Source organism: Populus nigra, chromosome 14 (genome assembly GCF_951802175.1).
Source record: "Populus nigra chromosome 14, ddPopNigr1.1, whole genome shotgun sequence".
In the NCBI taxonomy this organism is placed as follows: Eukaryota; Viridiplantae; Streptophyta; class Magnoliopsida; order Malpighiales; family Salicaceae; genus Populus; species Populus nigra.
The window spans coordinates 1,326,621-1,348,412 of NC_084865.1; the positions used below are offsets into that span (position 1 = coordinate 1,326,621).

At 33.2% G+C, this 21,792-nt stretch overlaps 2 protein-coding genes across 2 annotated transcripts; one reads left to right on the top strand and one right to left on the bottom strand.

Annotated features, from left to right (window-relative positions):
- Positions 1-54: 54 nt before the first annotated feature.
- On the bottom strand, positions 55-7,834 carry LOC133673368 (probable E3 ubiquitin-protein ligase ARI7). The gene is made up of 15 exons (XM_062094117.1): positions 7,386-7,834; positions 5,670-5,794; positions 5,341-5,446; positions 5,144-5,234; positions 4,101-4,273; positions 3,439-3,543; positions 3,254-3,342; positions 2,948-3,055; positions 2,771-2,861; positions 2,561-2,650; positions 2,177-2,224; positions 1,977-2,048; positions 1,744-1,843; positions 1,371-1,497; positions 55-669 (listed from the first exon to the last, which is right to left on the bottom strand). The coding sequence occupies exons 1-15, from the start codon at positions 7,590-7,592 to the stop codon at positions 489-491; spliced, it is 1,713 nt and encodes a 570-aa protein (XP_061950101.1). The 5' UTR covers positions 7,593-7,834; the 3' UTR covers positions 55-488.
- Positions 7,835-15,989: 8,155 nt separating this feature from the next.
- On the top strand, positions 15,990-21,389 carry LOC133673245 (inositol transporter 1-like). The gene is made up of 6 exons (XM_062093983.1): positions 15,990-16,565; positions 16,743-16,813; positions 17,342-17,677; positions 19,193-19,300; positions 19,414-19,599; positions 20,454-21,389. The coding sequence occupies exons 1-6, from the start codon at positions 16,403-16,405 to the stop codon at positions 21,102-21,104; spliced, it is 1,515 nt and encodes a 504-aa protein (XP_061949967.1). The 5' UTR covers positions 15,990-16,402; the 3' UTR covers positions 21,105-21,389.
- The last annotated feature ends 403 nt before the right edge of the window (positions 21,390-21,792 follow it).

The following is a 21,792-nucleotide window of genomic DNA, read 5'->3' on the forward strand; positions in this document are numbered from 1 at the left end:
TAACTGAAATAGAACTAGGCGCTAGCAAGAACCCAAATTGTTCAACAACATCAATTTGGAAGTTAAACCAACGCAAAATACCACTGAAGCTTCAGTTTTACTGTTTCACAGATGAGTTAATTTGGATTCACAGATGAAGAACATTTCCTATACATATATAATTACCAGCAACAAAAGCAAGTTGCAGGGTCGATATGCTAATAGACAAAGATAGATAACTATATACAGTACACCAAACATGGCGCTTGACTCAAAACCACACAAGGATTCCAATCAGAAGCTTTTTGTAATTCTTCCAATCCTCTGGAAAGGATGAGCCATCAAACCATAAATGGAAAGAATCCACCGCAATTCCCATTCTTTTAACTTGCTTGGAGAGTAGTTATTCCAAGAAGGTTCCAATGTCCACAGACATGGGTTTAGAAAGTTTAAATGGCAGTGGCAGCATACCCAGCATGTGGAAGCAGCTTGGAACTGGAACTGGAATATTAATCATCTCCATTTTTGCTGGAACCACCAGTTTTACCACCCTTTCCCTTGCCACCTTTCCCTTTGCTGACACTGGCATTTTTTGAGCTCGTGGTCTTGCTACAAGCACCTTGAGAGTCTATATCTGCTAGGCCATTCTCTAATGCTCTGACCAGGTTCTCGAAATAATTTTTCGTCACACTGATGCAAGGTGTACAAAGAGAGGCTTTAATGCTAGTAGTATAATTGCAGCTATACCTGAATGCTTAAACAAATATATAATTCAACAAATTTTAAAAAAGAAGGAGATAAATCTTTACTGTGCATAATGACATTTAACAAAACTATTGGCCTGGAGGCAAAATAAAGCACTAGTGCTGCTGCCTACTTAGGCGATAGAACTCATTATACATGGACGCTCACTTAGTTTACAATCATCTTACTTTCTCAAGCTATTTCAGAAGCATACAAGAACTACTCTCCTAATTACACATCCCCAAATCCGTGGATAAAAAAGGCACATTAAGTTGCCAATGGCAACCTGCAGCACTGGAAACAATTTCACAGATTAAATCTATATTTTATTGCACAAAAAGTAGTTAGATGTTATAGAATTTTTGGACAAAAAAGTTCATATATCAATTACGCATGTACACATGGAAATTCTAAAAGTGAAATCTAAACAACTGTCAACTATCCCCTTCCGTAAGCCTTCTAGCCATGCAGTTGATGTTTTGTGGCCAGAACAGCTTAAGCATAACCAAGGCATATGCAGCAAAGTTTATCTTCTCACAAAAAGGAATGTTCCATGGGGCAAAACAATTTACCCCTAAACGGGCTAAACCTGTATCCTTTGCACCACAGATATAAATTACATGTTAACAAATAATTTGCTACAATACCTGGTCAGCCCAGCTAACTTTGTCCGGAACTCATCAAATTCTTTTGATGGGCCATCGGCAGCAAGAAACTGTTGTAATTCCTTCTCTGCACATTGATGAAGCCTTTCCAAACCAGACTCAGCCTCACCTGCACAGAATGACAAGATTATTCTATTAACAATGGCGCCCATAAAGAACCAACAGATAAACCCAATGCAGTTCTTTCTCTCATTTTTTTATCCTCGCTTGGTTTGAATAATCACAAACTCAAGTTGGACCCACAAAACACACACCCCACCCCACCTCTCTTATGGTAAGGGGTGCATGCTGTTAGGCAAGCAAGTCGCAACCAGTCTCATACAGTCACTCAGTAAATAATTTATCATATGCATACCTTGCAAGTACTCAAAAAACTGTCTCTTGGCATGCTCATGCTCATGTAGATAAAACCCATACGCATAGGTCCATTTCAGAACTCGCCTGCATTCAACTATCTACAAGTACAGAAAGACAAAATATAATAGAGGTTTATTATTCCCCTTTATTCCAATAACCCCCCCCCCTCCCCCCTCCAAAAAAAAAAAACCCTCCTCCCACAACAAAAGCAAAACTCCGATGACAACTCACCTGAAGCCAGGCTTCTGCTATGAACTTCAGCTGAGACTCGGGCGTGCAATGGATGTCACTAAGCTTCTCAAGCTGGAAAATTCAAGAAATCATTAGTTATAGGGACTCTGATATCTTTCAGCGGTTAGCTAAAAGATTCAGAACATTTGACAATACAAAATGTGCATACGTATAAAAAATAGTATGAACAAGATACGTACATGTACAGTCTGCATTTGATGTAAATCTACAAGAGCTTTTTGCCTTGACTGCCACATAAACACAGAACAATTAACTCAGTGCAGGCAAAGGACATCCAAAACTTGCAAGGAAACCGAAAAAATTAACAAATTTAACTTTAAAGAAATCCAAAACATTCAAACAAAAAAATTAACGAAGTGCAGTGCAGCCAAATAAGCATTTAAAAGCACCAACAGAAAGTAGGGAAATTAACACGATCAGCCATAAAGAAAGCAAATTAACAGTTACAACACCAGAAACCTATCATAGAAATGAGCAGAAACTTTAACATGGGAAAATAACTACATAATAAATAAGCTGTAACTTGACATAAATAGCAATAAGTTAGCAAAACTTTAGCATACCAACTGATTGCTTGCCCATCGTTCATAATAATGGGTGTATCTCTCCAAAGAATTTTTTGCCATTTCTCGCCTCCTCTCTGACTCATCATACTAGAAGCAATAATGTGAATTTCAGATACATAAGAGAAACAGCTATCTTACCACTATTTCAAAGAATTACCACAGTACATTAGGTAGATCTAATATAACTGACGATATTAGCACACTTACTGCTCCCTCTTGCTTGGCTGCCTCATATCTGTTACAAGCATAGAAACCACCTGTCCTCTCACCATGATCTGACCATGCACCAAGGCACAGCCTGCATTTACCCATTGAGGTAAGACAAAACTTCATCCAGAGGATAATCAATTTTCAAAGGTTTCTGCAACAAAATTCAGAACTTACCAACAAAATTCAAATTTGCAAGGTGGGGTGCATGTTATGTGCATGCACCCTTGGTTTTTTTCAATCGGTCGCTTGCATTTTGGACAAGGTTTGGAATTAGCAAGTATCCTGAGTGTAATCAAATATAAAATCAGCATAAAGCAGCACCAGTTATTAATGTAGCCATTATTTATACATCATCTTCTTACAGCTCTGCACGTGTGTGTGTGTTGACATTTATTGCCGTTATCAATAAAGGGAGCAAATAAGTATCTATCATGGCATAATCACAATATATAGTTTTTGACGCATATATAAATTTGCTACCAATTCATGTTTTCAGACTCAGCGCTGTTCTTCAAAATCCACTTTGTCACCGTTCCACAGTCCACTGGACGATGAGCTTCCTCTGCACACTGCAATTATCCAACGGCAATTACCAATCACTACACGACAGTTAATTTCTACAGAATGTAATACGGTGACACTATCAACATGAAGAATATGCTCACATTCCAGCAAAAGCTATGTGAGCAAAGGCAGGAAACATCAAAACTTCCACTACCAGCAGCAAAATCAATCGCATACTCGCATCCTGGAGCAGGACACCACTTGGTCTGAAAGTAAACAAAAAGATAGAGAAAAGGATAGGGGGTTAGAATAATTTTTTTTCTAGATCACAGAAGATTTTATTAATGAAAAGAAGAAATATGCAGAAACAGTTGGGAGAATATGCTGTCCTCCAAACCAAGAAATGGGTAGCAAAATTATGATAATAAAGCATCCCAATCTTGCTGAAAGCCAGCTACAGAAACAACTCTAAAAGAGCCTGAAGCATGACTATAATGAAGTAAGAAACACTATTCTGTCCCACATCAACTGTGCAGACATAAACTGATCCTTGGAAATCCTAGGATCCCTCTCTAGCCAAATACACCAAACGATTGCACAGACCGCACAGCACCATAAAGGTGGTCAGAATAATAGGTACCTCATGAACGGGGAATGGGGGGCAGAATGAATTGTACAGTAATGTATTGTAATTTTCACCAAATTTGAGTCCTGATATTTGGTGGAAGAAGGGATGATGCAACTCACTGTAAGTGAAAACTTCAAACAGAGAATTATAACAAATACAGAAACAAGATATCGAGGTTCCATATCAAGGGCACACCTTTCTGTTGTCTTCAATATAGGACCTAAGGAGGTACCGAGAGTATTTCTCCTTATCTCCACCAGGTGCTAACAAATTGATCATGTCTTGACCAACAGCAGCTCGACAAGATGGATCAGGGCATCTTAGCATCAAACATCCAGGACCATCATTAATGGTTGTGCTAATGTAACCTGCCACAGTGAGCAAAAGATAGCAAAAATCAATAGGGAATAATAGGAAGGCAAGGAAAAAGCAAAAACTAATCAAAATAGCAATGAAATGTTCAAGTTTATCAATTGCACACATGTTCCAGCAGACAGAGTAATAAACAAGATATGTGCAAAACTTGCTGCAATCAAAGCAAGTTCTTTTCTTACAAAGTAATAACATATTGAAGGGGAAACAGAAGGACAAGAATTGCAGACAGATATACATCATACAAAGTACATGATAATAGACAACAAATCCAAACATAACAAGACCAAAGTATTTACATTGTTCTTCAATGGGAAAACAGAGGGCAACATGGAGAAATGAACCCTTCAATTTTGTGTCGGGATTATTTTTATAAGATGAAAAGAAAGAACTGGAGGAGATTGGAGGGTTTTCCATAACCCATGCCTCTAGATTGTAAAATATTCCAATATTGCAAAACTGGAGTGTTAACAAGAGAGAAATTGAGTTTATAATTTTACAACTCTTCTTTTTCCAATTATAATCAATCAACCATCTCCTCTCTTTAGGCTTTTGAAATTGAACTTCCATAGACATCCTATCATTTAACAGGGTGAAAGTACATTAAATTCCTCAACAAATTTAATTAAGGGGAGGATCACTATTTCCCACCTTTACTTACCCTACCCCTACCCCTTCTTCCTCTACTTCTTTTAAAATTTAGTGTTAAATCCAGCAAAACTTCAAAGCATGTACTGTTGGAACAAAGCATAAGAAAGGAGTCCATGCAAAAAGCTTTGAAAATCACAGATGAAGTTGATCCATAACGGAAATTTAAATCTCAGCATGAAGCTTCACCATCCCCAAAAAAAAGGAAAGAAATTTACCTGACCAGCATGTATTACAGAAAGGATGGCCACAAGCAGCAGAAATAATCTTATCAGATGGAATGGATTCAAAACAAATTCCACAAGTAAGCTGGCCATAAAAGCAACCAGTGTAAGTAGCAGACACACAAACAGTGGCAACAACAAAGCTGTAGAAATCAATTCAACAAACAAATTCATATAGCTAGAGCACTTACTTCTCGAGCATTAGAAAACTGAACTACTTGCTTGTCTAGCAAGCCAACAGATTTCCGGACAGCATCTTCATCAGCAAACCATGCATCATGCACTTTGCTAACACTCCTGCAATGCTGAATTTCATAAGGACACCACGATAAAAGAAGCGTTTCTACGGTGCAGCATTTTCATATGATGATGCAATATGCAGAAGTTTCCATAATTATTTTCCACAGGTAATTCACTGGTTACTTGTAAACAATAGTTCACATGTGCTGTGAAGCAATTGTCTACACCCTTACAAACTAACCATAAAAACAAACAAACGAGAAAAGGTCTGCTAACTTACCAATTATAATGTCGGAGTAAGATACTTGCCGCAACTCTTGTTATGGAAAGGACAGTAGACACTCTTGTTACGTCATCTTCTTGACGATTAAGTATATCTTCTTCCTTCAAGACTGTATAACTTTGCTGAAACAGAAAACACATTCAAAATATTAGAAGCGAGTAAATAAAGAAATAAAGAAAAATCAAAACCAAGAGCTATTAGAAACAAGCAACAATTTTAACTTTCGAACTTTAGGGATTGATATTCCAAAACCCCTAAAGAATATTTTTTTTCTGGTTCAACAGATTTAGATACACAGTGTGTTACAGTTCAGTTCCCAAGAAAATTGTGTAAATCAAGGAAATTCAATCAATAGTTACAGAATTAATTTGCAAAGATCAAGCTTTTTAAAAGTGCCAAGACTTTTAAGTCTAGAAATGCTGTTAACATACACAAGTTTGGATCCTAATGAAGCCATTCATAGCAGTTTCGAAACATGGAATAGAAGCAACTGAACCCTCTAGGATATCAGGATATCACAAACAACACAAAATACTTAGGGGAAGTCTCTAGAAACCCTTACCAAAAACAACCATACTGAAATGGACAGGCTACCATCTCCAATACCTAAAAAGCATAGTCCCTCATTACATTATGAAAAATAAAGCCTGGCTAGTTAAATCAATATCCTTGGTAACTCTCTATGGTTAAGCTAAGTTGGTCGGTGAAAAAAAAAACATTAAAAAATGGAAGCATAACTACAAGATCAAGACAAGTGTAACATTATAGAAATTAATTTAAAACCATATTCATTTCACACAAATTTGGGGGAAAGGAAAACAATAACCAAATTCTCTGTTTCTGTAGTGAGGAAAAGCAATAAAAGAAGAGAACAAAAGGAGGAGAAAATGAAACACAAAGAGAAACATCCCAGCGCTTAATACAACACTTAGAATCAGTTAAGCTCATTCATTTACGATTCCAAAACCAAATTGTTACATAAGACCAAATCACAACTTTCTTCCCATTTTTAAATTAGCCAGAAAACAGATGCACATCTAAAGATGGCCTCCTACACCTAAATCAATATTAGTAAAGTAGGAAATTGCAACCAAACCAAATACCACAACGTGGCTTAAGCAGACTGAGTTCACTATTCAAACTTAATCACCAGAGCTAATAAGTTATGTGCAATTCACATTTCACTGGTTCATTTTCCGCATCTCTTCGGTGAAATTTAAGCAAAAAGATGCCTCAAATCTATTCATTTCTCAAGTCCTAAATAGTAGCTTTGGCTAGGTGCAAGTTTCTCCTATTATAACCCAAAATCATGAAGCGAAATTATTTATCAAATATTCATATTATCCTCATAATAATCAAAACTCAGCTAATTTAACTAACTAAATTCTGTATCCTCTCATCAACCAACCAATTTTTCAATCACGCCGCGCATGCACATCCCTTCATTCACTCATTTCCTATATTTCCCTCAAATTTCCTCTTCAATCAAACAGACCCTGAGCAAAGCAACATGACAACACAACCCAAGCTATCCTCAACTACAGCATCCCTCCACTATCACAACCTAAATACCCAGTATTTATTTCTTGATCCCACAAAATTATCCTACCTAAACCTACACATCATCTTAAGTACTATAAAGCAATTAACTTCAGCACTAAAAACCCACACACTTTATCTCTAAAATCACCAAAATCAAAATTCAAAGATTGCCTGAAAGCGGAAGGACAAGTCATCGGTATCGTCTACAGCTTCAGCCATGAAATCATAGTCAGGGCCATCATCATCATCATCATCAACATCATCATTATCATAATAATCACCATCACTGTAATCATCATCTTCTATCTCACCACTAAAGAAACCATCATCAACTGATTCGACATCGTTCGCGTCCATCATATCATCCTCCGAATCCATCCCTGCAGACCCCAAAAAGCCTTGGGATTTTGAGGGATCAGATAAGAGAAACGGAGAGGATTAAATCTGATAAATTAATAAAATAAATTTGTTCTATTAAATTAGGAAATTAAATTACAGAGAGAAGAAGAGAAGAAGAAGACGTGGAGTAATAAGTAGGTATGAATGTGGATTATGGAGTTAGGTGACTTCTGGAAGCAAAAGTGGCGTGATTGTCATAAATGGGAAATAAAATTCGCATTGATGAATAGTATTGTTTTTCATAGCTGTTAAAGCACCATTTACGGCGGGTCAAAATAAGTAAACTGAGGTTATGCAGCCATAAAAATCAAAATCAAAATCAAAACTATCTTGTTTTGAAATAAAATAAAATAAAAATCAACTAGATTTAATCTAAATTAACTCGAATTGCTGATCAACCTAGTTTTTTATTCAACCGACGACGAAAGTCACGAAACACGATCCCAGTAGCTAGTTTCTCTCTAGTTTAGCTGTGTGAGCAGCGTTTCCTGAGTATAGGGAGCACCATAGCACTGGTTAGAATTCATCAAAGCTGGTCATGTTGATCACATCTACAAGGGTAACTTACTTTGACTTTGCATCATGAGTAGAAACCAAAAGGGCCACGGAAGAGCCTTTCTTTGGCTTTGAAAAAATCAAAGGGGCACCAAACCTCCATTACTATTGAAATGGTAAATTGATACAGAATTTGGCATCCATATTCTACCTCCTAGAATATATGTTTGATATCGTAATGTTTTTTAAAAATATTTTTTATTATTAAAATCAGATCATCAAAAAGCATCAATTCAATATTTTTTTAATATGAAATGCAATTTTACTGATTAAGATTAGTAATATACTTGTATTTAAGAATATTTATTAGATTTATATAATACAATTTAAGTTTTTTTGAGCAAAAATTCGATTGAGATCTTGTTAATCTGTCTTTTCTTTTGTTATATCAATTTCGATTTGGTAAATATTCATTTAAAATTCATTATCTTTATTCTCATGTAATTAATGAAGGTGGACTCGAGTTTTAATTATCACCCACGCTCAAAATATTCTATATTAAGAAAATACTAAATAAATTATGCAAAATGAGAGGAAATTAAAAAACATATAGATGAAGCAAATTAAAATGTTAATTTTATTTTTTGGTGAGCAAACTAACAAGAGGGCTTGGATTTAAGGGTAAGATAGTTTATTTCACATAACATATTGGTCATTACTAGAAAGAAAGGAGCTACACAATACTTTTATATTTTCTTTACATAGTATGATTACTTAATTGTCTTTGAAAAACAAAAAAATAACTCGGGTCAATGGACTTTTTAGTCTTTAACTTAATTTTTGAACAAGTTACTTCATTGCATTTGGAAATTGAAAAACAAAATATCTTTGACTCAGGATTCTTTTATCATTTCAATGTGATGATTTGGTAGTTATTGAGTGTCATTGAAGACAATAGGATAATTTAGTAAATAAAAGAATAAAAATATGTTAACGGTATCCGCTCCTTTCAGACGACGTGTGTGGCATTGTCTGACGATCAAAACCATGATTCCAAGGTAGTGAACAAAGCATCTCGATATCCCCTCCAAAAATAAATGGCGCGCGTAGCCCAATGGTGGTTGGGGTGGCACGTATGACCTTTTGTTTTTTTTTATTTCTCTCTCTCTCCTACTCGATTTTCGTGTTGGCCTTAAAAAAATCAAATCAGCCCCTAAGATTTGTTGTACTTCAAATTTCATTCATATTCTCTTTATTGCAAATTTATTAATTGAATTAAATTTATTGATTTTATCCTTTGGCATTTAAATGTGTTGAGCTATTTAATTTAGTCCAGGTCTATAATTTAACGGGTTACGGGTTTAAGAGATTTTTTAAGTTTTTTTTTCAATTTCATTTACTAATATTTTGTTATTTTCTATGGGATTTTTTGTGGTTTTGAAAGCAATAAGGGTTAATTCGGATTTTTTTTTCTACATTTGTTGAATCTAGCTTGTCTAAAAAGAATTTTATTTTTTGATTAAATTAAATTAATTATGTGAAAGTAAGCATGAGATGCTCGATTTATGGTATTTTATTTTTGTTTGTTTTTTGGATCACTGCGTTGTCAACAAGTGCAACCTTTTTTAGTTACTAACTTGTTATATTTTTTTTTATTTTTTTTAAAACATTGATGTTACGTGAACATTTATTTTTACATTCATAAAAAATACAATCTAACTCGAAACGTAGCATGAAACATTTATCTCTATCTATTCACAGGATAGGCTTTTCAATCCCTAAAAATATTAATTGATTTTCATCATAAAAATTTGTTAATTTTTTAATCCCACATCAAATATATATCCATGTTTAAACCATTAAAAAATGCATAAATAATTTAAAATACACTCCTCAACTAAATTCAAGGAGGCCATCATTGTGTAAGCTTATCCACAAAGATTTTATTCTTATTGCATGACCAAAGCCAAAGCCAAAACACCAATGAACACGTTCACCAAGAAGTAGCATATCAATGGTGATCACAACATTACAGATTTATAAGCAGGGAAAGGAATGGTTTTCTCTATGGCATATAATCGGAGAGAAGTATGATTTCCCATGTTCTCAGCTACTTCTGCTTGAAAGAGTTTAGTTCTCTGGACAGATGCAAATGTTTCTGCAAGAAGACCAGAAAATGATGAACAAAACAAGACGAGATCGATATAGAGGAAAATCTTGTCAATAGCGGTTCAAAATTTACGAGAGAGTTGGAAAATTCATCAATCCCGTGACAATTACGATAAAAATTCTTTATTTACTAGGGAATATACATACATTTGTTAAAATAAATAAAGGTTTTTTTTTGTAGCAAAGTCCAAAGCCCAGTGGGTTTTGAACTCTGAATCAATTGTTCATCAGCTAGCAATCAGAGATGGCTATCAATGAAGCATATTTCTACGGCCTGATGGGCCTTGAATCAATATCGTTGGTGGGGAGAAGAGGTTGATGATGAAGCATCCATGGTGCATTTGGGGAAAATGGAAGGTGAGAGATTATATTTCCTTTTTTCATGGATGAATACTCAAGTTTTAATACTTTCAAGTAGAAAAACCTCCTCACGTGTGCCTGGGATTGCAATAACAGTTATAGTTCAAAATATTTTTTTGTTTAGAAAAGCATTAAAATAATATTTTTTTATTTTTAAAAAATAATTTTTTTATCAGCACATTAAAATGATATAAAAACATAAAAATAATATTTTTTAGTAAAAAAGTTTTAAAATTTAAGAAAACGCGATTTGCATCATCTTCTCAAGCATACTCGTAAACAAATAAGCAATTAAACTATTAATTCATATTGATTTTGTTTTTCAAAATGAGTGTATAAATAAATCTATCATGCTAGATTATATATCCAGTAGTTAGTATTGTGAGTTTAGAACTTACACGCATACACCATGCTTGGAACCCTTTGAATTAAATTCGTTTAAGACATTTTAATGAAATCTCATGTTTGTAATCCTCTTTTAAATGTTAAGAATTGAATTTAAAATGAAATTCAGTATTTAAAAATGCTACAATAATAAATCAAATGTGAACTCCTCTAATTTACAATTCTAAAAAAAAATTAATAATTTTCTCAAAATACCCTTTCAGCCCTTTTTTTAAGACTTTTGAATAAATAAAATTAAGGTAACGAGGGTAATATAAGAAACAAAATAAATGAACTTTTTATCTCTTCTAAACATGTGAATTCAACTTATTATTCCATTGAATTTAAATCAAACACTATAATTAAATTCAATTACAATAGAGAATTGATTTCAAACCATACAGATTTTCATCTCCTATATCAACATCAAAGTTTCCATTTGATATTATTGTTAAGCTGATAAAAAAAAATACAAGTTGATTAAAAGATAGATATTTGATAGTTATTTAAAAATCATTTAATTTTGATAAGGCTGAAATTTGATAATTTTTTTCAAAATAATAATTTTAAATGGGAATTTAAAACACAACTTCAAACATGATCTAAAACGCATCATCAAAAGTCATCAACCTCGAATATAGATGTGCTCTAAAAAAACAAAAACAAAAAACCTTGAGCTCGAAACTTCAAGCCAAGTGAGTTCTTATTTCCCTACCACGTGAATAACCTATGTTCACGATAATTGAAGTTTTGTTGCAGAGCAATGAATTTAGAACAACAACATGTGTGATATTGTCTTGTTCATAACCTTTAGCAACATGCACGAAGGCACATATGTCACCTAAGGTGAATTAAACTCATGAAGGCAAACACCACGATCTTGCGCGACAAGATGAGTGAATGCATGGAAGAAGACAATTCTGCAGGCATGTCGTGTCTTCAATATCGGAAAACCTAAAATTAGCAATCTATTTATCGATTCTCAATTTAGTTTCTGAGCAAAATATATCTACAATTAGGTCCCTTGTCGAACATCAATGTTCATGGAGGGACTGAATTCTAAGATATCTAAAACTTCGAGAATCAAAGCAAAAACATTTTCTTTCCGAGACCCCATCGACAAGCATCCTGCATCTTATGCAGTCTGGTCTCTAGATAGCAAGCGACGAAGATGCCTTGTTCTAGGAGAGGAGTAAAGTGGTCAGGCAGTTTATTCTTCTTGTCACCTTGTCTTCAACTTGTTTGGTAATTAAATACAGTGTTTCATAAAAATTAAAAATTAAAAATTAACATGTCATTGCTAGATTGAGCAGTCAACGAAATTCTTGTGGTTGATTGACTGTGATAGGCATAGATTATGATGATTCATGAGATTGTATTCTTTGCATTTACTGTTTTTTTTTTAATGTCAATATTGGAACTTTTTCATATGGTTACAATTAATCACCTCAACTCTGTTAAGGTGGAAGACTTGGTTTATAAGCTTGCTTATTAGTATTATGATAGCAACTAATTTTTAAAATATTTTTAATTTATAAATATATTAAAATTTTATTTTTAAAATTTTATTTTTAACATGAATACGTTAAAATAATATAAAAATATCAACAAATTAATACAAGTAGTTTTATATAAAACCAAATTTTAAATTGAAAAAATAAACAAACCTCCTTCGTTATTAGAACAATCTCTCAATATTTTTTTTTTCAAATTAATCACACGCTTTACCCAATATAGTGGGCAGCAAATATATTAATCACCTGATAAGCGATTGATATTATCTCCAAATATGATAATTAGCGTGACAGATCAATTTTCTAACAACAAACCCAAGAGAACTTGATTTTAAACTGGGGAAAAGCACAAGCCTTTTTAGTTTATTAGCAGTGACTAATCTGTTAAGATATTTTTGTAAAAATATTTTTTAATTAAAATAATATTTTTATTTTATTTTTAAAAACATGTAAAAAAATATTAATTTAATATTTCTTTATATATAAAAAAAACAATTACATCCGTATAAATCATCAAAATCGTGCATTTCACGGGCCTTGAAAGTTGAAAGCATAATCTTTCTTTCCTTGCAAAGCAACAAGAACCGCGAATTTATACTTGTCTTAGAAAGAAAAGCAAACTCGAGCTAATAGCGCGTGGTAGGCACATTTGATCATAAAAGCTTTTTATTAAAGTCCAAAAACTAAGAATGAACAAACTAACCGAAATTGATCTAAATTTAACTAAATTGATTTTTGAAATTGATTTTTTTTAATTTTTCAGTTAGATTTTTTATTAAAAAAATCAACTTGTTTCGATATTGATCTTGATTTTATATTCTAGAAACAAAAAAACCAAACTAAACCATAAAAATCATTATGAATTAAAGGTTAGTTAAATCAAAACATGTGAAAAATAAGTGAACCAGATATCTATTAATTCAAGTTGTGCTTGTTCTATTTTAACAAATATAAAACCAAATAGATCAATTTGATTTTTTTACCTGCTAATTCATTTAATTAATTTTATTTTTATCTAATTCAAACTATTTGAAGTGATGTTCACCCCTGCAAAAAAAAATTAGCATCCATAAAAACATAGATATAAAGTTCTATTTAATTTATAATCCAATTCAAGACTAAGTCAAGAACAGTGATAAATCAAGGTAATCTAAAAAGAAATTGTTTCAAGTATTATTTTAAAAAATAAAAATATCATTTTAATTTTTTTTTAAATCAAATAATATTTCAAACAAGTTTAACAAAAAAATCAACACTTATTTAATTTAAATGACACAAGCCATGTCTCGTGCCTACGACCGTCGGGTTAAAGTGCGGGGACACACGGGTTTAATAACATTTCCTAAAAATACGGGTCGAAACAAACCAGAAAGCGAGTACATAAAGGATTCTGTACGTTAGGAAATTTCTGTCTCGTGATGGCACCGCTGGCCTTTTGTCTTAATTCTTATCTAAAAGCCACGTGGGCAACATTGACAGGGATGAGAAGAAAAAAACTGTGCATAAAATAAAGAAACTCTCTAATCTCACTGGCAGGTCACCACGGTAGTTCTTCTTACCTCACCTTTCAATACAACTATTCTTTTCTTTTTTTTTCCCTTGTTTTGCTGCCATGAATTTTTAAGGAGCCTTTTCATGTATTGAGATTATATCTACTTATTTTAAAAATAATTATACACATTAAAATTAAAAATTTATAATAATATTTTTATGTAAGATTTGAATTCTCATAATTTAAAGGAGAATCGATGATGGAGTTTTTAAATTTTTATTTGGAGATTTTATATTAAAAAAAGATAGAGTTGAATTTAAGGAGAGAAAAAATTTACCTTCATGAAACGAAACCTGTACTTTATTGGGCCTTTCATTAAAAAAATATTATAGGTAAATAATAATAATGTTTTAAACTAATATAAAATTTAAATATAACTGATGAGGTTCTAAAAAATTCAAGTAGTTTAGAAGCAAGATTTACATGTTGAATAATCAATTAATATCTTAGTTTTAGTAATTTTATTTATTCTCCCTAATTAAGATGATCGGTGTCTGGTAAACCAATATGATTGATGAATGGTACTTGGAAAAATTATGTTTAATAGATTTTAGGACTTTCAAATACTTGAATAAGTTTCTTCTAAGAGGGAGAGTGCAATAATATTTTAAAGAGAGATATTGTGGAATATGTATGCAGTAGATAATACAAATTATGAACCTAGAGCTTAAATGATTCATTAGGTATTTACAGCCTATAAGTCTTGCTATTTTATTGATAGAAGGAATATGAAAGTAACTTTCTTTCTGGTAATATTAAAGGATGATAAATATCCCTTGCATATTATTAATGAATAATATATATTTATTATACATCATTAATATTGATGGAAAAGTAGTGGGTTCTTATAATACTTTTATACGTGTAGATGTATTGAGAAATGAATATTCTTAAACTTAACATTTCATGTTAAGGGTCACAAAAACAAACAAATAAAATCTAGTAGTCTATATGGGGCTTAGAAAAATTGTTAGTTCTATATTCATTTGGTGTTAAGCCTATTTTACGATGTTTAGTAGTGTTATAAAAAATGAGTTAGAAAATACTTTATAGTGTTTAGTTAAGACATAAAAAAACAGACTAAAAAATAATTTATTAATGTTTCAATTTATTTTCAAGCTTATTAAAAGAACAAGAATTAAATCTTACAGATAAAAAAAACAGAGGATGAAATAAAAAAATATAATTTCATAAATTATTTTAAATAAAAATAAATAGAGACCAAAAGAATAGGGGCCGAATATGATAATTAAAATTTTTTAATAAAAAAAATGATAAGATAAAAGTAAATAACAATAAAAAAAATGAGGATCAAAATTTATAAAAAAAATCAAACTAAATGAAATTTTAAAGGATGAAATTAAAAAAAATCAAAATAAAATATACAGTAATCAAAAAACCAAAGACAAAATTTTATATAATCAATAAATAACAAGATATTTCTGAATTTTCTATAATTTATAGAAAGTGTTTTCTGCCTAAAAAAGAAAATATTTTCATAAAAAACAAGTCAATTTTTTTTTTAAATTAAAAAATATCTTTTATTAATTAATTTTTTTAATAATAAACAAACATAATTTTTTTTTAAAACCACCTTCCATGTACACAAGCTTATTTGGGAATGCAATACAAACTACGTTTATTTAAATTTTGATTTTTTTTTGTTAATTTTTTTATATTTTTAAATTGTTTTGATGTGCTATATCAAAAATAATTTTTAAAAAATAAAAAAATAATTTTAATATATTTATAAATAAAAAATATTTTAAATTTCGATCGTTACTTCAGTTCCAAACATCTACATAGTTTTTCAAGTGACTGGTCTGTTATTTTTAGCTAAGTAACCAACCATAATTTGCAGAAAAACTCGTTGTTTTTATTTTTATCAAACGCTATATTCGGACAGAAAAGAACTTACGTGTCAAAACTTGCTGTCACGTTTTTCCTTACACTTTCTCGCTGTCGAGTCTAAATTTCTCAATTTTCTCACCAAACTTTTCTGAGAAAATCTCAACATTCAAATTTTCCCGTAGATTCTCAATGTTCAGTCACAAAACCCGAAAGGCCAAACCCCACGTTGCCTTTGCTTGATTTCACCTGCATAATCTTGATTTGAATAATCTTGATTTGATTAGATTAGATCCTGACCATTTAGTCTAATCAAAAGCATCAACTTCATTTCCTTATTAATCTTTTTTTTTAGTTCTCCAATTTGTTTGCTTAATCACTGTTTCATCACCTACTACAAGCCCTTATTCTTAATTTATTAGAATTTCTTTTGATTGGTGGTTCCTGATTGATTGAAAGAGAGGAAAATGACGATCCAGTCTTCACCGGGAAGTTCCAGTTACTTGCCGGGAAGTTCAGGGTATTTGGATATGTTTCCGGAGAGACGAATGTCGTATTTTAGTAATTCCTATGTTATTGGATTGACTGTTGCTGCTGGCATTGGTGGTCTCCTTTTTGGCTACGATACAGGTAAACATCAATTGTTTCTTTCTTTTTTGCTATCCTTCTGGTTCAATCTGGTTAGGAAGAGAAAAATATATCAAACGTTTGGTTATTTATTTTTTTTCAAAAAATTAGCAAATGGGTGTTTTAATTTATTAAAGTTTAGATGACGTGTTATTTGATGAGAAAATGTTGATTGTGCAGGTGTAATTTCAGGGGCTCTCTTGTATATAAAAGATGAATTTGAGGTGGTTAATCAGAGTAGTTTTCTACAGGTAACATTTTTTTGTGATTTTTTTGCTAAAGATTTGATTTTGGGTTACTTCTTTGATGGGGTTATCAAAAAAGTGAAAATAACCATTACAGAACTGAGTTTGTAATGACAACTGCTTTAATTACTGAATGGGAAAATAATGAAGTTCCTGTACTATGAATTTTGAATAACAAGAAAAGTAGATGATTATGTATGTAATCGATCTGGATGTCTTGATTGGTTAACCTTTTTTCGTTTCGGCAGGAAACAACCGTTGTATGACATTGCTTGGTAAGATAATGGGTTTCTGAGTCTTGCTCAAGATTTTATCTGCGTTATTTTGCTTAGTTTTTTCTTAAAGTGAGGAGAACTGGTTAAATAGGAAATCGAAACTGAATTTCTAGGTACGAATACTTTAATTACTAACTGAGAAATAATGAGATTACTAGAACTACTGAAAAATTCAAATAATCAAATAAATGTCAATGATTATGCTGTAATATGGAGGTCTTGATTGGTTATCCATCATAATGATTTTTAAACTTGGCAGGAAACCATTGTTAGTATGGCATTGGTTGGCGCAATAATAGGAGCTGCAGCCGGTGGTTGGATCAATGATGCTTATGGACGCAAGAAAGCTACCCTTCTTGCTGATGTTGTATTTGCAGCTGGATCGGTTGTTATGGCAGCCGCCCCGGATCCCTATGTTCTTATACTGGGACGACTTTTTGTTGGCCTGGGTGTGGGTATAGCATCTGTTACTGCTCCTGTATATATTGCAGAAGCATCTCCATCAGAAGTAAGAGGAGGGTTAGTGAGCACAAATGTTCTTATGATTACTGGTGGACAGTTTCTTTCCTATCTCGTAAATCTTGCTTTTACTGAGGTTAGTTTAATTTTTGCCTTTATTTTGCAGTTTGTTTGAATACAGTTCGGCATCCTGCCTAAAAACATTTGTCTATTGGAGTTATTGATTCTCTGCCTGTAAAAATGTTTATCATGAAATTCTGGTATTCTTTCTATCCGAAACAGTTCTCACTGAATGTTTCTTTTCATGTTCATTTGGTCTTCTATGTTACAAAAACTGGAAAGATCTGTGGTCTACATGGTTACTTGAATATTAGTTTAAGCAAAAAGGGCCTCTCGCATCTCTTTATGATCCATATCAGAAAAAAACACTAGTATAATTATATGCATGGTTTACTGTTGAAGTAGTTCACAATCACTGAACTGGTAGCGAAGGAGCCCAACTAGCATTGGGAATACTTCATTAAAGTTTTCTCGTCATTATGAACAAGGGAAAAGGGAACTGTGAAAGGCATTTAAACAAGTAATTGGCAATAGATCATTTTATCAATTTACAAAGCAAATGTATAATGGCTTCTTATAAGTAACAAATTGCTGCAATGATTCTATTTCAGATGCAGTGTCATTGCTTAGGGACATTGTGTTATTATCATTACATAAATTCTTGTGTGAAAGGTTTTCCATTGTGCAGCTTGAACAGACAGCAAGATAGAATTTGGGGATCCTTTTTAATATTTGGCACTGAGAAACTCATTGAAGGAGTGTCCTTTTCTTTCCTGCCTAATTTAGATCATCCATGGTGCCCTGGTTGTTAATGGCATGTGCTTTTGCCTCAAAATCTCTTGATAATAAGATCACTTCTTTTTTTCCCTTTATGTTTATGAAGTACAATCTTTATGCATAAATCTGGTTTTCCTTGTTAGCACCTGTTTACTTACTCATATGTATTAAATATGTTTGACAGTATAATATAATAACATGATCCCCCCCGTGAGCAGCTTTATGAAGTTTCTATATTTTACTTCCAATTATTTGTAGAAAAATAATATGGAATAATTGAGGCATTTCTAATGAATTTTACTCTTCAGTTATAGTGTTTTTTTTTAAGAGCATCAGCAGACCTTTTCTTATCTAGGACTCCTGGAAACTGTTAACATTAGTGATCCATCCTTTCATAATCTTTTGAGGGATAGTTGATGACTATATGGAAAATGAAAAATACACTTCTGGTTTGTTTAAAATTTCTTTTGGCACTGCCTTAATGCCAAGGCTAAAAGATGGAACGTATTAAAACATAGATACAGTATCCAGAGTTTGATCTCAGTTTTAGTAAAGGACAAAATTGCTTTGGTTGGCGCACTACTTTGAAGGTTCATGCTTGTGAAAATCTACCAGAAATTGGCTAAATTCTTGGGTTGCAAATTAAAATTTTATTTGCTCCATAAATTTGCAATTACTTTAATTTCATAGTTAAAAAACAAGGGATAAAATTATTGGTCATTCTAGGGCATCAAAAGGTCATTCTTTTTGTACTTTAAGATTTATTTTTTCTTCCATCCTTCATGGCTTTCTAACGTTGTTATTGCTTTGATAGGTCCCGGGAACATGGAGGTGGATGCTTGGAGTTTCTGGTGTACCCGCTGTGGTTCAGTTCTGCATTATGTTATGCTTGCCAGAGTCTCCTCGGTGGCTTTTCATGAAGGTATACACAACATGGATGATTTTTAGAAGAAAATACTCTTTAACTACTGTTTTAACGTGAGCTATTTTTTTCTCACACATTTGCATCTAAATAACACGGATCTTAATATGCAGAATGACAAAGCTAAAGCCATTGCAATACTTTCTAAAATATATGACATTGCTCGGTTGGAGGATGAAATTGAAAACCTTTCTGTTGCTGAAGAGGAAGAGCGCCAGAAAAGGAATGATGTCAAAATCTCAGATGTGTTCAAATCAAAAGAAATTAGACTTGCATTTCTTGCTGGGGCTGGACTCCAGGTAAGATATGGCAAATCCCTCTACTAAATTACATCGCTGCCCTTAGAATGACTGAAACTAATTGTTCGATGTGCTGCTAATACAAGTTGGCATGCATGCATCATCACTAATGTTGCAAACTTGCAATCAATTTATACACCGGGTTCTCCTTCTTTTTCCCCCTTCCATCTGATAGTATTTTCCACGAGGAAAATAATAATTTCTTAGAGTAGCAGTGTTATCTGTTGATGGAATTATGAGAGTTATTATAGGATGCGAGTCTTTATATTCTTCTACTTATGCCTTGAAGATGGCATCATGAGTGTTTTAACAAGATGCTGAATCTCTTCTTATTTTTCTAAGATATGAAAAGTAAAAAACAATATTTACTGGGTACTTTTCTGGGCCAAACCATGTTGATAGGCACTAGTTGAAGTTGTTATAGAAAAGTTTTGGTAGAGAAACCTGTTGACTATCATCGTTTTTCTCCCTTGATCACTTGAGGTCACTGGATATAGAAATCTGGTATCGCATCAATTTTGTTGTGCTTTGATTCAAAGGTCCTTGTCTAACTCCTTCTTTTTCAAGAATTAGAATTCACAGGTGTGAGCTATATTGCCTTTAATCTATATTGAGTCCTTTGCTGCTTACTGAGCATACATTTCAGTTATTATACGAGTTTAGGTGGTTTTGGTATTATGACAATGTTTGTAATATGGATCGTCTTGATATTATTTCCAATGAAATACATGAGTGTCCTGTTGAAACACACAGGCATGAGCTAGAGCTGCTTGACAAAATGTCGGGCAGTATATAGAAGCCCTCCTTAACAAGCACCATAACATACAATGACTGAGAGATCTGTGATGCTGCAGGCTTTTCAGCAGTTCACTGGAATCAACACGGTCATGTACTACAGCCCAACCATTGTGCAGATGGCTGGCTTTAGGTCCAACCAATTAGCACTTCTCCTGTCCCTCATTGTCGCTGCCATGAATGCTGCTGGAACTGTTCTTGGCATTTACCTTATCGACCATTTTGGGAGGAAAAAGTTGGCCCTCTCAAGCTTAACTGGTGTAATTGCATCGCTTGTCGTTCTGGCTGGGGCATTTTTCGGCAAGTCATCTGGGTCTTCAAATGAACTCTTCGGGTGGATTGCAGTTCTGGGTCTAGCCTTGTATATTGCTTTCTTCTCACCAGGAATGGGACCTGTTCCATGGACTGTGAACTCGGAGATATATCCCGAACAATATCGAGGAATATGTGGGGGCATGTCAGCTACTGTGAATTGGGTTTCCAATTTGATAGTAGCCGAAACTTTCCTTTCAGTTGCTGACGCAGTGGGAACAGGTTGGACCTTCGTGATTCTCGCTTGCATAGCAGTGCTCGCATTTGTGTTTGTGATTGTGTATGTCCCAGAGACCGTGGGGTTGACATTTGTTGAAGTAGAGCAGATTTGGAAGGAAAGGGCATGGGGCAGTGGTTACAACACAGAAAGCCTTCTTGAACGAGGAAATGACAATTGAGTCATAGCAAGTGTTGTTTGCACAGCATGATAATGAGTCCCATATGTGTAGGTTTTCAAAACAAACTGTGTCCATTGTACCTATAAGTACATGTGCCTGTGGAAACATTTATCATGGAGATGCTTTGAATCCAAACCCCCTGCATGAACACAAGCCCCTTTTTTATGTCACGGGGCTTCATAATTAGAACATGGGGGATAGGACATAAAAGCCTGGAGTGTGAATTCTTGTGTAAACAGGCGTGGTTCGCCCAGTATTCAAGGGATGAGCCCTTTTTCTGTGGTTTCCTGGAAAGTTCGTTATATATATATATATATATATATATATTCTGAGCGAGGTTGCATTGATTCCAAAAGGGGCTAGGATGAGAAGGGCAAGGAAAAAATATATTTATGGGCTTCATGATGAACTTGTTTTAACTTTTGAAAAAATATACAAAAGTCACAGCACGTAAAAGAGAAAGGAGGCTCGGCAAGTATTGTTGAGCAGCTTGGCAATATCAGTGCCCTATTTGTAGATTTTCAAAACAATTTGTATATATTTTGTAGCTATAAATACATTTTCCGTGAAGATGGTATGAATCCACCCCCCTGCATGAGCACAGGCCTCTTCTTACACCATGGGGCTATAGAACTCGGGGATGCAGGGCGTAAAAGCCTCAAGTGTGATGTTGCTGTTTGGTCAATAT